Here is a 16,151-nt window from a genome sequence, read left to right as displayed (position 1 = left end):
TAGAAATGGCAAAATGTGTAATGAATTGAAGCGCACGTTTTGTAATTGGAAGTTCTGAGTTAAAGTCCTGGCTTTGCAACTTTCAGCTGGTAATTTTGTATAACTCTAAGTCTTAGTTGGTTCATCTACAAAATGGTGATAACCCATCTTCTTTACTTTCCTTATACATTCTTAGAAGGATCAAAAATTTTCTTCTAAAGGGAAATGTGATCATGTCATTGACTTTTTAAAACCCTGTAATAATTCTCTATTGTCCTCAAGAAAAAGTCTAATCCTTTAACGTGCCTTGTAAGGACTTCTGTGATATGATCCCTGCTCAGTTCTGCATGATCACTAATCAACAATCTAATCTTTCTTACTTCTCCGGTCCTTTTGTATGAGTTGTTTATTTTGCCTGGAATGCTCTTTCCTGTATTCTGGTTTGTTGACTACTACCAGCCACAATATTACTAATAGCAACAACTGCAACCTACTGGATTCTGACTAAGCAGGGGCAAATGTATACTTTATATACATTTGTTTATGCTTTAGGAATTAGGCACTAATTATTATCTGTTGTACAGATAAGGCACGGAAGTGAAGCAACTTACCCAGAGTAACACGGCTATTAAGTATGGGCACTGGGTTCTGAACTCTGATTTGTCTGGATTGAAAGCACTTCTCAACTCCTGCTATTAAGGTATCAACTTTCTCCCCCAAGTATATATAACATCTGTAAAATCCTCTAACCACCAATGTGATAAGGTTAGCTCCCAAGACACTGATTTATAATTGCCTGTGTACTTTCTACCTCCCCATCCAAAGGATAAACAAGCCACTTGAACTCAGGCAAGAACTGCATATTGTTTACTTTTACTTCCCCAGCCTAATAAATATTTGTTGAATACATAAATATGGGAAATGTTTAAAAAAACATAATACAATGTTACTTTTTCTAATGTAGTTAAGGAACGTCACCAGGCTTACCAGTTTGTGGTTTATGGAATGAACTTTCCCCCCCTTTGGCAGTGTGGCACACTTGCTTATATCTGTTTTTCTGTGACCTCTTCTATTTGCCACAGTTTTTTAAGTACTACCAACAAATATTTTTCCCATCCCTCAGTAACCGCCATACTGCTTTTTAAGAAAATCTTTTACAAAGGAGAAAGACTGCTACAATTACTTATCCCTTCATAGCAATTCTTTAAAACTTTTTAAGAAATATAGCAGAGCAAAACACCAGAGATCTTAGGATAAAAAGTGTCTTTTAAAAATGAATTTCAAGCCCTGATGAAGTAGCTCAGTTGGCCAGTGTCCTCCAAGGTTGTGGGCTCAATCTCTAGTCAGGGCGCATACAAGAATTAACCAATGGATGCATAAATAACCAGGACAACAAATAGATGTTTCTCTCTCTCCCCCTACCTCTATAAAATCAATAGGAAAGAAAAAAAAAAGATTTCAAATCAAGGCTAGGCTGAGAAAAGCATCCTAATACATTTGTAAATGAAATCATCCGGTGATGCCTAGGCAGTGTTCCCAGGTGTCATGTTATTTTTCACCTTTTATCGAAGCCTTTCAGTAACATAAACCAAGAGAACGTAGGTGCTGCACAGAGCAGGGGATTTGTCTAAATCAACACTTAAAAAAATAAATAAAACGCCCAGAATGTAATCAGTCCCATAGTTGTCATCACATTCATGGGGAAAGGGAAAAAGCAGGGTGGTGAAAATATAGGAAGTGTGGCAAAAAGGATGAAACTTCTTCACATAAGAGCAGACTCTTGGGCTTCGTCCCCAGGTGCAGCACCTCAAAATGACCGTCTGCATTCCGTCACTTTCGTCCTTTTCATTCAAGTTGACACTTAGCTTCACAAGTAACAGGTTGTACTAAAAGAGAAGGTATTCGTCTCATAAGAACCTCATCACCGGATCGGCGTCTGGGAACGCCTCCACTGACCGCCCGCACAACCTCCAGTAGCTCGAGGATGCCCCGCGGGCTAGACGCCAGGCGAAGTTTCCCCTCACGCTCCCGCTACCCACAAGCCCCCGCGCCTCGGCGCGCATGCGCAGCACTGACGGCCGTCTCAGGAAGAGGAAAATGGAATAAACAACTCCGAGCAAGCAAAGCGCAAGACCGCGAGTTGAGGCAGAATTTAAAAATAAACCGGACCTTCCGCCATCTCCACCTCCACGCGGCCGCCGCTTTCTCTTCCCTAGCCCGTGCCCTCGAAGTCCCTGTCGGGACTCGCGCGCCCACCCCGTCGTCCCGCGCGGCCCCTTTAAGAAAAGAGAACGAGAGAGTGAGTGAGAGAATCCCAACTCTCCCCCTCCCCTCCGCGCCTTCCTACCCCGTCCTCCCTCCCCTCTCCCCTCCCCCCTCTCCCCAGGCGGCTTGGGCTCCCTCAGCGGGACAGACCCACCCGCCCTGGTTTTTATCCGGCACCGGCAGCGTCTTCCTTCCCTCTCTAGTCTATGGTGGCGGCGGCGGCGTCTCCTCCGGTAGCAGCGGAAGACGGGGCTGCGGCGTTGCCATGAACAGTGGCGGCGGCCTCCCGCCCCCCTCAGCCGCCGCCTCCTCTTCCTCCTCCTCTTCTTTGGCGGCGGCAGTGGCGGTGGTGGCCCCGCCGGGGGTCGGAGGTGTCCCCGGAGGTGCGGCGGCAGGAGTAAAGCTGAAGTATTGCCGCTACTACGCTAAGGATAAGACTTGCTTCTACGGGGAGGAGTGTCAGTTCCTGCATGAGGACCCCGCGGCCGGAGCGGCCCCGGGCCTCGGCCTCCATAGCAACAGCGTCCCCCTAGCTCTGGCAGGCCCGCCGGTGGCCGGCTTTCCGCCCGGAGCCGTCCCATGTGGGGGAACCGGGCCGCCCCCGGGGCCCAAGAAGCCGGACCTGGGGGCCCCTGGGACAGGAGCCGCACCTGGTGGAGGAGGCAACAGCGGGGTACTCGATGGACCGCGGCTGGCAAGTGAGTATGGTCCGGGGTGGGAGGGCGGCCTCCGGGTGGCAGCGGACGGAAGGCCTAAGGCCGGAGGGGGCCGGATGAGGCCCTGCAGCCGAGCCTGGCCTGCGGGTTCTCTCCGTCGCCTCCCTACGCGGTCTGAGAGGCCTAGGCCAATACTGATTTCTCCTTCCTTCTTGCTTTCTCTCCCCACGGCCTTGGTCGAGCCGGGGAGTGAGGGAAGACTGGGTTCCTGGGAACGTGGGTGGGTGGACTAGGGTGGTGTGAGTGGGGGCGGGGAGGAAGGGGGATGGGTTGTGGAGTGCGGTGTGTGAGAAAGGGGGTGTTGTTTCCGGGGGGTGTGGAAAGGGGCTGGGTTTGCAGGCACACGTGTTTTGCGTGCCCGTGTGGAGTGGTGTCTGGCGAGTGTTGAGGTTCCCTAGTGGATGTGTGTGGGTAGGGGGGCGGGAGGTGAGGGGCGGGCTTAAGGCTTCCTGGAGTAGGTTGAAAGAACGGAAAAGTTTGTCTAAGGCTTATGGGAGAAAAGTTTCCAGGCAGGAAATACTTTCGAAGGATTAGGAGTGAACGAACTGCAGCTTTTAGGAGTGAACCTAGTGTGCTTAGGTTTAGTCGGGAGCTCAGGAGTTTGACAAGATTTGCATTTTTAACGTAGTTTTCTTCAAAGCTGGAGTAAGTTTGCTGGGTGTCAGTAGGGGGATCGTGTCTTCTACAACTTTGTGTCCAGCAAACTGTCAGCATGGAGCCTTGAAAGCGTGGCAGGTGCAGGGCACATCTGTGTGTGTGCAACTTAGCGCTTGAATTCAGAAATTTTGGGCTGTTTGTATTTTGTACAACCATTTATTATTTTCGATTAGCTTAGAGCTTTTTAATTGTTTATTAGTGTTTACAGTTGTGAGTGTTTAAAGTGTAAATCTATTTTACAGACTGTTGCCTTTAGGAAAAAGAAGAGCAGGTGTCAAGGTTTTCTTTTTTTTGGTTTGTTTCCGAATAAGTTGAGCATTTCTGAACCAAATGGGAATGTCCTGTATTTTGGGAAATTAAAATGTTTTTGTATCTTAAAATGATTTAATAGGTTAACTTGCATGTCAGAACATTTTTGTCTTTTTTAAGAAAAAACTGCAAGTGGACTTGATGTTGTAGCATTTATTTGCTCTACAAGGATTATTAAGTGTTTTTTCAGATATTTTGGTGTGTGTGTTTTAAAGATTGTGTTTCTTTTACTGGGATGGGCTTGGCTTTAATGTGAATATAGTTGGTGAGGTTGATATGCTAAGAAGATTAATTTGTAACTTAAAATGTTTTGTAAGAAATAATTGCTTTCTGGTGGAATTTAATTCACTTTTGAGAAGCAGTTTTGCATTTTCAAGATAGATTTTTGCTGGATGCGTGAGTTATGCTTCAAATTAATTGAAGAATTATGTTTAATTGGTAAGCAGTGAAACTGAACAGTAGTTTTGTTATCTACAGAAAGAGGCACTTTCAAAAATGCCGGTCTGTGATTTTTCTAGGATTTTCTAATATGAAGTAGTAGGTTTGAGACATGAAAGATAGCTAGGTGAACAGAGGTAGTGGAAAAATACTAGCTATGGCTCAAAGGTGGAGATCATTTAATATCTCCAAAGAAAAAGAATGTAATTGCCTTGACTATGGGGTCTTGAGAGGACAGGCAATTAATGCTAAGAAGACATTTTAAAGGTAATGTTTAGTCATGTAACAGTTATTTGATTGAATAGCTGAATTATGAATTTGGATTGGGTAGGCTTGCTTTTTTAACTGGACTAGGTGAAGCCTGATGCTCCTCTTTTTTGCTGTCCATTGTTTTGGTAACTCTCAGCAGCACCTAGGTTGTGACTCCTCAGGGATGAGATAAACTTCTTCGCACCAGTGAATGGCAAGTAAAGTTGCTCAGGAACCATGGAAGAGGATTGTGATGGTGATTTAATGGCTACTTTGAATTTTTACAATTAATTGATTATTTTTCAGTCTACTTTCTGCTTTTAGTGTCTTTTCATACTATCTTTTGAGACAGGCTTGATTGTTAAATAAATGTATGAGGTAATAGGAGGAAGGTCCAAGATGGCAGCTTAGGAGGATGTTGAGCTCAATCTCTCCCATGACACAGTGAATATACATCTGTGTATAGAACTGAGACACAACTGAGGGCCAGTTGAACAGTTTCTATGGCTTCTGCACACCAAATGAGGGGTAGATAGATAGATATTGAGATCACATGGAGAAGATGGGGGAAATGCGAGAGCATTCTGGGATCCGAGGGAACTTTCCAGGATTGGAGAAGTCAGTGCCATTGTTTACATTCTCCACCTGGATAGTGCAAGCTGGAGTTGTATCCCGGTGCACAGGCTGACCTGCAAGGCTGTAGTAGTGCCTTCCTGGCCACTCCTGGAGCTAGATCCCCCAGGAACAACAGGCTGCTATAGAGTGTGTACGTGGCGCCCTCCCACTTGAAGCTTGCTCCACCCATCAGATCAAATGGGATACCGCAGTGTGTGTACCAGCCTGCCTCACTCAAATCAGCAGGATGCAGAAGTATCGAGACACCAGTCTGCCCTGACCAGACCTCATTTTGGCCATGGATAGGTAGAACAGGGAGCTACACGTGTGCACACATACCAGGATGCCCTGCCCTGACCCATTTCTTCTGGCCAGTTGTCACTTTTGCCTCCCCTTACTCCAACCAGCCTGCTAAAGCCACCTGGCACACAGAGGCCAGTTCTGTACAAAACATATTTTCAAGATTGGGAGAAGTAGTTATTTCGTCTAATTCATAGGAACAAATACAGAAAGTCAAACAAAATGAGAAGACAGAGGACTATACTCCAAATGAAGGAACAGGAAAAAAAAAACCCCTAGTGAAACACAGGTTAGTAATTTGTGTGATGAAGAATTCAAATAAACAGTTACAAGTATGCCCACCAAACTTGAGCATAGAATAGAAAAATTTAAAACTCTTAACAAGGAAGGAAATAGACCTCTAATTTCCAGGAAGCACAGTTCCAAACAAGATGAAACCAAAGAGGCCCACATGAAGATATATTGTAATTAAAATGGTAAAAGTTAAGGAATTAGAGGTAATCTTGAAGGCACAAGAGGAAACAAGAAGTCATGTACAAAGGAACTCCCTCCTTCCCTAAACCCCCATAAAGCTAATAGCTGATTTCTCAGCAGAAACTGTTTAGGTCAGAAAGGAGTGGCAGGAAATACTTAAAGTGCTGAAAGAAAGGAATCTGCAACTCACAGTAAAGGTATTTATTCAGAATTGAAGGAAAGATAAAGAGTTTGCCAGACAAAACTAAAAGAGTCTATTATCACTAAACTGGTTTATAAGAAGTTAGAATGTCGCCTTTAAGCAGAAAAGGCTATAACCAGAAAGAAAAATCACGAAAGAAAAAAAAATCTCACAGGTCTTTAACACTGAATCAATTACTTCAAAAGCTAGTGTGAAGATTAAATGAACTATAACAACAATAAATAGAGAAATACAACTAAAAGGTCTAAAGTATGATGTCTAAGTGTGGAGGGGAAGTAAAAGTGTAGTGCTTTTAGAATGTGTTTGAATTTAAATTCCTGTCACCTTTTAAAATAGACTTCTGTAGCTATAGATGGAAATATATGAACTTCATGGTAACCAAAAACCTACAAAAAATACACTAAAAATGAAGAGAAAGTAACCCAAACAAAACACTAAAGAAAAAGCAGTCAAACCAAATGGAAAGAAAGGAACAGAGAACTACAAACAACCAGAAAGCACTGAACAAAATGGCAGTAAGTACATACGTGTCAGTAATTACGTTAAATGTAAATGTACTAAATGCTCCAATCAAAAGACATAGGGTGAATAAATTGGAGGAAAAAAGATTTGATCCCATCTATTTGCTGCCTATAGGAGACTAATTTCAGATGGAAACATATACATAGAAAGTGAAGGGATGGAAAAAGTATTCCATGCAGATTAAAATGAAAAGAAAGCTAGGGTAGCAAAACTTATAATAGATCCTTTCTGATTTCAAACTATATTACAGAGCTATAATAATCAAAGCACCAAGGTACTGGCACAAAAACAGACATATAACTCATTGGAACAGAATACAGAGCCCAGACGTAAACCTTGCTTATATGGTCAATTAGTCTATGATAAAAGAAACAAAATTATGAAGTGGAGTAATGACAATCTCTTCAACTAGTGGTATTAGGAAAACCAGCAGAGGTACTATATATGCAAAAATGGAAGTAGACCACTCTCTTACACCATATACAAAAAGAAACTTGAAATGGATTAAATAGTTAAATGTAAGACCTGAAACTATAAGATTCCTGAAAGGAAAGAGTCTTATAAGAAAGTAAGCTCCTTGACATCAGTTTTTACAATATCTTTCTGGGTAAGTCTCCTCAAGTAAAGGAAACAAAAGCAAAACTGAACAGATGGGAGTATGTCAAACTAAAAAGCTTCTACACAGTGAAAGAAACTATCAACAAAACAAAGAGACAGCCTACTGAATAGGAGAATATACTTGAAAATGATATATCTAGTAAGGGTTATTAGCTAAAATCCATGAAAAACTTGTACAAATCAATGTTAGAAAATACAAACAATCCAATTAAAAAATGGGCAGAGTACATGAATAGGCATTTCTTCAAAGAAGACATGCAGATGGCGAACAGGTGTGAAAAGATACTCAACATCACTAATCATCAGGGAACTGCAAATGAAAGCCACAGTGAGTTACCACCTCCTATCTGCTAGAATGGCTATTATCAAAAAGACTGAAAAACAGAGTGTTTGCAAGGATGTATCCTACTAGTAAGTATGTAAAATGGTGCAGCCATTAGGGAAAAGAGTATGGAGGTTTTTCAGAAAATTAAAAATAGAATTGCTATACAACCCAGAAATTCCACTTATGGTTATATTTCTGAAGAAAATGCAAACACTAAAATCTCTGTGTTCATTGCAGCATTATTTACCATAGCCAAGATATAGAAGCAACCTAGATATCTATTGATAGGTGAATGGATAAAGAATAAGTGGTAAATATATACAATAGCATATTACTCAGCAATAAAAAAGGAGATCTTGCCATCTGTGACAACATGGATGGATGGACCTTGAGGGTATTCTAAGTGAAATAAGTTAATCAGAGAAATATGAATACCGTATGATTTCACTTGTATGTGGAATTTAGAAAAACAAAACAAATGAACAAACAAGACAAAAACAGACTCATAGAAACAAAACAAGCTGAGAGGTTGCCAGGGAGGAGGAGGGGAGGGGGATAGATGAAAAAGTTGAAGGGGAGTAAGGTGAATATACAGAAAAGGGAAAAAATTCTTACCAAAAAAATGGTATTAGGCAATTAAAATAGTCTAAGAGATATTAGAATAGTTGCTGACCTGATCATGTAGTATGAGACAATTTTATTTTGCTTTTATTTTTTGTTTGCTCTTTTTATTTATTTTTATTTTTTAATTTTTATTTTTTAAAATATATTTTATTGATTATGCCATTACAGTTCTATTTCCCCCCTTCATTCCCCTCCACACCCCTCCCCCACCATTCCCCCCTTTAGTTTATGTCCATGTGTAAAAAGTTTTTTAGATTTGTTATATTTCCCATACTATTCTTAACCCTTCCCCCTATTTTCTACCTACTGTCTATGCTACTTATTCTCTGTACCTTTTCCCCCCTTCTCCTCCTCCCACTCCCCTGTTGCTAACCCTCCATGTAATCTCCATTTCTATGGTTCCACTCCTGATCTAGCTGTCCTCTTAGTTTGCTTTTGTTTTAGGTGTGGTTGTTAAGAATTGTGAGTTTGCTGTCCTTTCACTGTTCATATTTTTTTATCTTATTTTTCTTAGATAAGTCCCTTTAACATTTCATATAATAAGGGCTTGGTGATGATGAACTGCTTGAATTTGATCTTATCTGAGAAGCACTTTATCTGTCCTTCCATTCTAAATGAAAGCTTTGCTGGATAGATCAATTTTGAATGTGTAGGTCAGGTAATTGTATTCTATGAATGTTGTTTGGATTTCATGACTTGGAATACTTCTTTCCAGCCCCTTCTTGCCTGCAAGGTGTCTTTTGAGAAATCCGCTGATAGTCTGATGGGAACTCCTTTGTAGGTGACTGTCCCCTTATGTCTTGCTGCTTCTAGAATTCTCTCTTTCATTTTAATCTTGGCTAATATAATTGTGATGTGCCTTGGTGTGTTCCTCCTTGGGTCCACCTTCTTTGGGACTCTCTGAGCTTCCTGGATTTCCTGGACGTCTATTTCCTTTGCCAGATTGGGGAAGTGCTCCTTTATTAGTGGTTCAAAAAAGTTTTCTACTCGTGGCTATTCCTCTTCCCCTTCTGGTACCCCTATAATTCGGATGTTGGAGCATTTAAAGATGTCCTGGAGGTTCCTAAGCCTCTCCTCATTTTTTTGAATTCTTGTTTCTTCATATTTTTCTGTTTGGTTGTTTTTTTCTTCCTTCTGGTCCACTCCCTAGATTTGAGTCCCGGTTTCCTTTCCATCACTATTGGTTTCCTGTGCATTTCCGTTCATTTCGATTAGTTTAGCCTTCATATGTTCCTCTAATTTGTGGCTAAAATCAACCAGTTCTGTGAGCATCCTGATCACCAGTGTTTTGAATAGTGCATCTGAAAGTTTGGCTATTTCTTGGTCACTTAGATTTATTGGCTCTGGGGCTTTGAGTTCTTCTTGAGCCACGTTTTGGTCTGTTCGCGACTGTTAGGAATGAGGAGCAGAGCCTTAGGTGTTCACCAGGGCGGGGCCACCCAGGTCCCTGGTTTGTGATGCTGTATGTGGGGGTGGGGTCAAAGAGGGGCAATGGCGGTCCCCTCTGCTGCTTCCTGGTTGCTGGGGCCTGCACAGTCTGTCTCACTGCTCGCTCCTTCACTGGTTTATCTGCTTGCGAATGTGTGATTGCGGTCAGCTTGCCGCCTTGCGCCCTCACTGGGTCCACCTGTTGCTACCCCACACCTGGAATCCACCCACTGCTGTCAGTGTGCAAGGGCCATGCTTGGGCCTCAGGATCTTTCCTGCCTGACCCAGCTCTGCTGCTGGCTCCGCCCCTCTTACCAGTTTTGCTGAACGGTTCGTTGTTGTCGGACTTCCATTTAGTTCAGTTTTCTGTGTTTTGGCTGCATATTTGTTACTAAAACTTTGTTGTCTTTAAACTTGGTTGTGCAAGAAGGCACAGTATTTCCACCTATGCCTCCATCTTGGTGGAAGTCCTCTTTGCTCTTTTTTAGATTAAGATTATACAGTATTCCTATAGTTGAGAGATCATAAACTGATCTATTCTGATTAGCTGGATCTCCCTGCAGAAATAATTTGGGAATCTTCTGTGTGTGTATTTGTGTCTTTAAAGTTTTTATTGAAGTACACGTAGCTTGGGGAATGCATACAAATCTTAAATTCCTGTAAGAACATGTAACTAGCATTCAGATTTAAAAAATAGGACATAATTAGTGCCGTCATAAAACCTGCTCTTGTTCCATCCCAGTTGCTACCCTTTCCCAAAGGTAACTGCTGATTTCTAACACAACAGATTCAATTTTTAATTTTTTGTACTTTTAAAAAACTTTATAGGAATGGAACCATATAGTTGTACTGTTTTTGTGGGCTTTTTTCTTTTCAGCATATTTGTGAGATTGATGTTATATAGGAATAGCCTCTGTAGTCTTATTCCTGTATAGTGTTATTATATGAGTGTGCCACATTTTATTTCCTCATTTTGTTGTTGGTGGACAGTGGAATGTTTTCAATTTTTGTCTCTTGAGAACAGTTGTTTTGAACTTTTCTTGCACGTGTTTTTGGGTGAACAAATTTATCCATTTCTGTTGGATCACCTAAGAGTGGAATTGCTTGCTATATACAGGGTATACTAATTACATATGTTCAGCTATAATAGATGCTGCCAAACAGTTTTCTGAAGTGATTATACAATGCTTGCATTACCTCCAGCAGTTGTATGAGAGTTCCACTTGATCCACGTTCTCCCTAACACTTGGTATTGATCAGGTTATAATTTTAACCATTTTGGTGGCTAAAATTTATTGTATAATTTCATGTTTTTAATTTACATGTGTGTGGATTGTAGTTTACTTTGTTAACAGCATTTCAGAAATCACAGATAATAGAATTTTGGCTCCCCTTGAAAGGCAGTTCTTAACTTGTATTTGAGTAAGGCGTGTTGGTGGGGCAGGACTCTCCATTTTGCCTTAACTTCCTTACTAGACGACTTTAACATGCCTGGCTCTCTAGGCATTTGAGTTTCTGATCCTTGCTTTAGTATTTCACATTTGCAGACTTGTTTTGTGTTTCAGGTCCTGTTAAAACTTTAGAAGTAAGTGAAAGAGAAAATTTTATCGTTTTGCAAGCGTTGGAAAACCGAAGCACAAAGGCCTTTTCCTAGAACATTTAGTCGTAATGATGTTTCAGTCTTGCGAAGGAACCATACTTTCATTTGTTGTTCACTTTTTGTATATACGAAGTATATTTTTTTACTCTGTTGACCTGGCAGTGTTCAGGCATTCAAGATTGTTGTTTTGGAAATACCGAATTTCTTTTTTTATTTTTTTGGCTTAGTTGGAGCTTTGTCCCATACATCAAAAGGTTGAGCATTGATTCCTGGTTAGGGCACATACCTAGGGTGCAGGTTCAATCCCCTGTTTGGGTGCATATGGGAGGCAACCAGTCAGTGTTCTTCTGCATCAATGTTTCTCTTTCTCTCAAGTAAATAAACGTGTTTACAAATTTTTAAGAAAAAGCTTTATTTTAAGTTTCTGACATTTAGTATTTCTTTTGGGCTTGGGATCTTCTAAGGCTTAAATGTGGATTCCTATTTAATGATGTAATTGTATTTCCTGCTAGCTAAACGTTTAATCTTTTAGGTGTTCAGTTTTTAGCATTTATTTTACCACTATTTGTATTTTATGTACATTAGTTGAAACTCAGTAGATTTATCAAAGTAAATCTAGCTTTCATTTCTACTGATTTAGCTAGCAGTCAAAGCTTTGGTGTAAGATCTATCTCAGATGGAGTACTGGCTCTTTTACAGGCTTTATCATCATGGGCAAAATTTTATCCCGTTTTTCTTGTGTTAAAGATGGAGGTTTAATAACACTTACTTGATGCGATTGCTTGTGACACTCTCAGTGCATTGCCTGGCACATAGTGAGGTAACAGTCTTAGTTGCTGTTGTTATTGAATATTATTAATATTAAGTCTGTAATTAACCTATGCATTTCACTCCTCCCATCTTTGAAAGTATACAGTTGGCCCTCCTCATCTATAGATTCCATATTCACAGACACAACCAACTGGCAATAGAAAATATTTGGAAAAAAAAGTTATGTTGTTGCCCACATACACTATGGAGTTAAGCCTGTGATGGTTGTGTCTATAGTGGACATGTACAGACTATTTTTCTTGTTATTATTACTCAAACAATATAGTATAACAACTACTTAGGTAGCGTTTACATTATATTAAGTATTATACATTATCTAAAGGTGATTCAAAGTATATAGGAGGATGTGTGTATAGGTTTTGTGTATATTTTGTATAAGGGACTTGGACATCCTCAGATTTTTGTATCCACGGGAGTCCAGGAACCAGTCCCTTGTGACACTGAAGGATGATTGTACTTTCAAGACCAGTAAAATAGCTGCAGATTATCAAACTGTGCTTGTCTGTCCAACCAGAGTAATAGAGCAGTGGATGACCTGAAGTTCATATACTAGCTTTGGAATGTATAGTGTGTATCAAAACTGTGTTTCTTTAAGCCAGGATTATACTTTTTTTTCCATAAACTTATATCAGCTGACAGGCAAGCGAGTGCTGCAATTTGTCATTAGGATAGCTGATAATGGGTTTTAACATATTTATTGGACAATACACAAAGACTTCATAATACCATTTATTTCATTCATTTAATTTTGTGCTTGCAAGGTGGCAAGCTTTGATGTGGGTGATAGGAATACAACACTGAGTGAAACAAAATTCTGCCTTAGTGTAGTTTACCTTCTAGTAGGGAATACAAACATAAGTTAATATTGGGTCTCGATAAGTTTTATGAAGAAAACTCAGGTTTATGAGGAGTACTCAAAGAGGGATGTGCTAATATGTAGGTCTAGGTAAGATTCATTTAACAGGTAAAACACTTCTTTACATGAAGTTCACTTGAAATGACCTTGTAAAAAAATGATTGTCCAAATAAAATGAGTGTCTTCCTATTTTTGACCTTTTGTAGATTTAAAAAAAAATATTAACGTTCTATTTTGAGACAATTTAGAGTTTCATGATGTTGTAAGACATAATAGAGCTCTCTCTTGTCCCATCACCCAGTTTCTCCCAGTGGTAACATGTTCTATAGCTGCGATACAGTATTACAACCAGCATTGATTAATATGATCTGCTTTTTCAGATTTCCCTAGTTTATTTGCACTTGTGTGTGTGCATATGTGTAAATTTGGTTCTATGGAGTTTTAACATGTGTATGTTTGTGTACTTGCCAGCACAGTCGAGGATAGTTGTCAGTCTCAAATTGCCCTTTTCTAACTTGCCTTCCCTTCCAGTCACTGGCAATTAGTAATTTGCTCCCCGTTTCTGTAATTTTGTCATTTTAACAGTGTTTTATAAATGGAATTATATAGCCTGTAACCTTTCATAATTAGCTTTTTGCCGACACAATTGACATACAGTATCCTATTTTAGATGTATATCACAGTGATTTAACATATATATTATAATAGTCCTCTTCCATAAAAAGCTCCCTTTTGGAGGTCTCTTTTGGTAACTCTCTGTTTTTTCCTTTAAAAACAAACAACCCCCCCTCCCGTTGTTCCTGTGTTTCTAAGCCAGTTTTAAATTACTTTTAAAATGAAAAATTCTTGCTTTAGGAAAAATAGGAACAATCATGTTTTGCTTTAGAATTAGAAATGTTAAAAATTTAAATAGCACAAAAGGGTACACAATAACAAATAGTCATCCTCCTTCTTTATTCCCTATCCCTCTCCAAAAAGCAGTCACTCTTTCCCATTTATTATGTATCTCTTCAGAAATATTCTTTGCCTATATGCAGTTTTTATATGTTAATATTTCCCTATTTCAAGCACATGTTTACTCCCCATGTGTGCACACATGGGGAGGCCTAATGAGTTTTGAAGTTTCTCACCAAATTGCATATCCTGTAGTTTGTTCCACATCCACAGATAGAAATCTGTCCTACTCTCTTTGTTTTTAATCCTCACCTGAGGATACTTTTTTAAAAAATTGCTTTGAGAGAGGGAGGAAGGGAAAAGAGAGAGAGAAACATTGCTCTGAGAGAAACATTGATCGATTGCCTCTCGAATGTGCCCCATCCAGGGATTGAACCTGCAACCTAGGTGTGCCCTGACCAGAGAATCAAAACTTTTGGTGTATGGGACAATGTTCCAACCAAATAGCTACCTGGCCAGGGCTGTCCTACTCTTTTTAATGGCTGCATAACATTCCACTGTATATTTGTATTTGTTGTAATGGCTATTTAGATTGTTTATATTCTTTTATAAATGATGGCACTAAACTGTTATATCTAAGTGTATTATGTATATTTATACATGAATAAAAAATTACACATATGTTAAGTAGTATACAGAATCTTCATTAACCCGGTTCAAATTTGGTACATTAAAAAATTATGTAGATAAATACCATGTAATCTCACTTGCATGTGAAATCTAAAAAAAAGCACAAACAGGTACATACAACAGGTTGGTGGTTGCCAGAGGCTGGGTGGGGGGCAGTGAAGGGTGGGTGGAATGGGTACAGGTGGTCAAAAGGCACAAACTTAAGTTAGAAGTTAAGTAAGTACTGGATATTTTAATGTACTAAAATGTGGCTATAGTTAGCAATACTACATTGTATTTTTGAAAGTATCTTCTAAGAGTAGTTCTTAAAAGTTCTTATTATAATAAGAAAAATTGTAACTGTGGTGATGAATGTTAACTCATTGTAGCAATCATTTTGCAATATGTACATATAACATGTTGTACACCTAAAACTAGTACAATGTTATGCAGTTATATTTCAATGAAAAACTATGTATTTTATATACCATTAGCTGAAAATAAGATGTTTGAAATAGTTATACTTTTCAAATCTGCCCCAGCAGGACTTTTTCTTAAGTGGCTCACGTATCTGGAGATAGTTGTGGAAATTATCAAGGCAGCTTGGAAAATAAAAATTTTAGCAAGGTCCTCTAATATATATTACAAAAAGATTTAATGTATACAAATTAATGTGTTAAAGATTTACATTATCTCAGGCTTTCAACTTAGTGTAATTTGGGCTAAAAGTAGAGATTCATTCATTTAGTTAACATTTATTGAGCAGTTACTCAGTGTCAGGTACTGCCTTTTAGATTCTTGGGTTGCATTAGCCCCGATAATTTTAAAATATGATAAAAGATGACTAGTGCTACTAAAAAAAAAAACCAACAATCCAGCTTTACTTCTCAGTTCTCAATGAATCATGCATGGGTTAAGGTGATCTGAAACTAATTTGTACAAGGAATGTGCTGGTTTTTAGAAACAAATTTTCTTCCTCCATTATGAAATTCCAAGTTACTTTGCTGAGAAAACAAGAATAGTAGATGACTTTTCAGAACATTTCTTGCTTTATTGATAACTTTGGATCATATAGAAAAAGCAATTGTTTTGGCACTTACCCCAAATTAAAACTGCTTTTTATTGGAAGACATTATTCAGTAAGCAATCGCATGAACAGCTCTCACTATTAAACAGCTTCATTGGAGAGCCCACTTATTTAGTTGTTTATAGTCAGCTTTGTAGCCAACTCATCTTGGAAGACCTATAGTGTTGTAGCACTCCTAGAATCAGGTGTTCACCAGACTTCTGCACTGCTGTCCTTTCAGATTAAGTAGATTAAGTAATAATGTATATTTTAATTTTTTTCAAGTCAAAGCAGTTTACTCTATATAGTCCAGTGTGGAACAATAGACTTGCAGCTGTTAAACCTCTTGATCTGTATGAAATAGCTGTTTCAGGATTTTCCTCCTAGGTCTTGCTATAGGCATTGCTGTGGCTATTATGGTGCATAGGTTAGACAGGTTCCATGAGGGCCAGTTTGCTAGATAGATCTTGCAGATTTTAAAACAATGTCAGCTTGCCTCTCTGGAGGTCTGATA

General features: G+C 39.5%; 1 protein-coding gene across 6 annotated transcripts in view; it reads left to right on the top strand.

Annotated features, from left to right (window-relative positions):
* The first annotated feature begins 2,509 nt into the window (after nucleotides 1-2,509).
* Nucleotides 2,510-16,151, top strand: part of PAN3 (poly(A) specific ribonuclease subunit PAN3) — a 139,309-nt gene continuing 125,667 nt past the window's right edge. For all 6 annotated transcript variants that reach the window (XM_037166862.2, XM_037166861.2, XM_037166860.2 and 3 more), the window contains exon 1: nucleotides 2,510-2,942. In XM_037166862.2, coding sequence (XP_037022757.2) covers nucleotides 2,510-2,942 — 433 coding nt within the window. The remainder of the gene's footprint in view (nucleotides 2,943-16,151) is intronic.

This window comes from Artibeus jamaicensis, unplaced genomic scaffold, assembly GCF_021234435.1.
Source record: "Artibeus jamaicensis isolate MK-2021 breed Jamaican fruit bat unplaced genomic scaffold, CSHL_Jam_final contig_793, whole genome shotgun sequence".
Lineage (NCBI taxonomy): Eukaryota > Metazoa > Chordata > Mammalia > Chiroptera > Phyllostomidae > Artibeus > Artibeus jamaicensis.
Note: the sequence above shows the minus strand (reverse complement) of the source record. Positions and strands in the feature narration are given on the sequence as shown.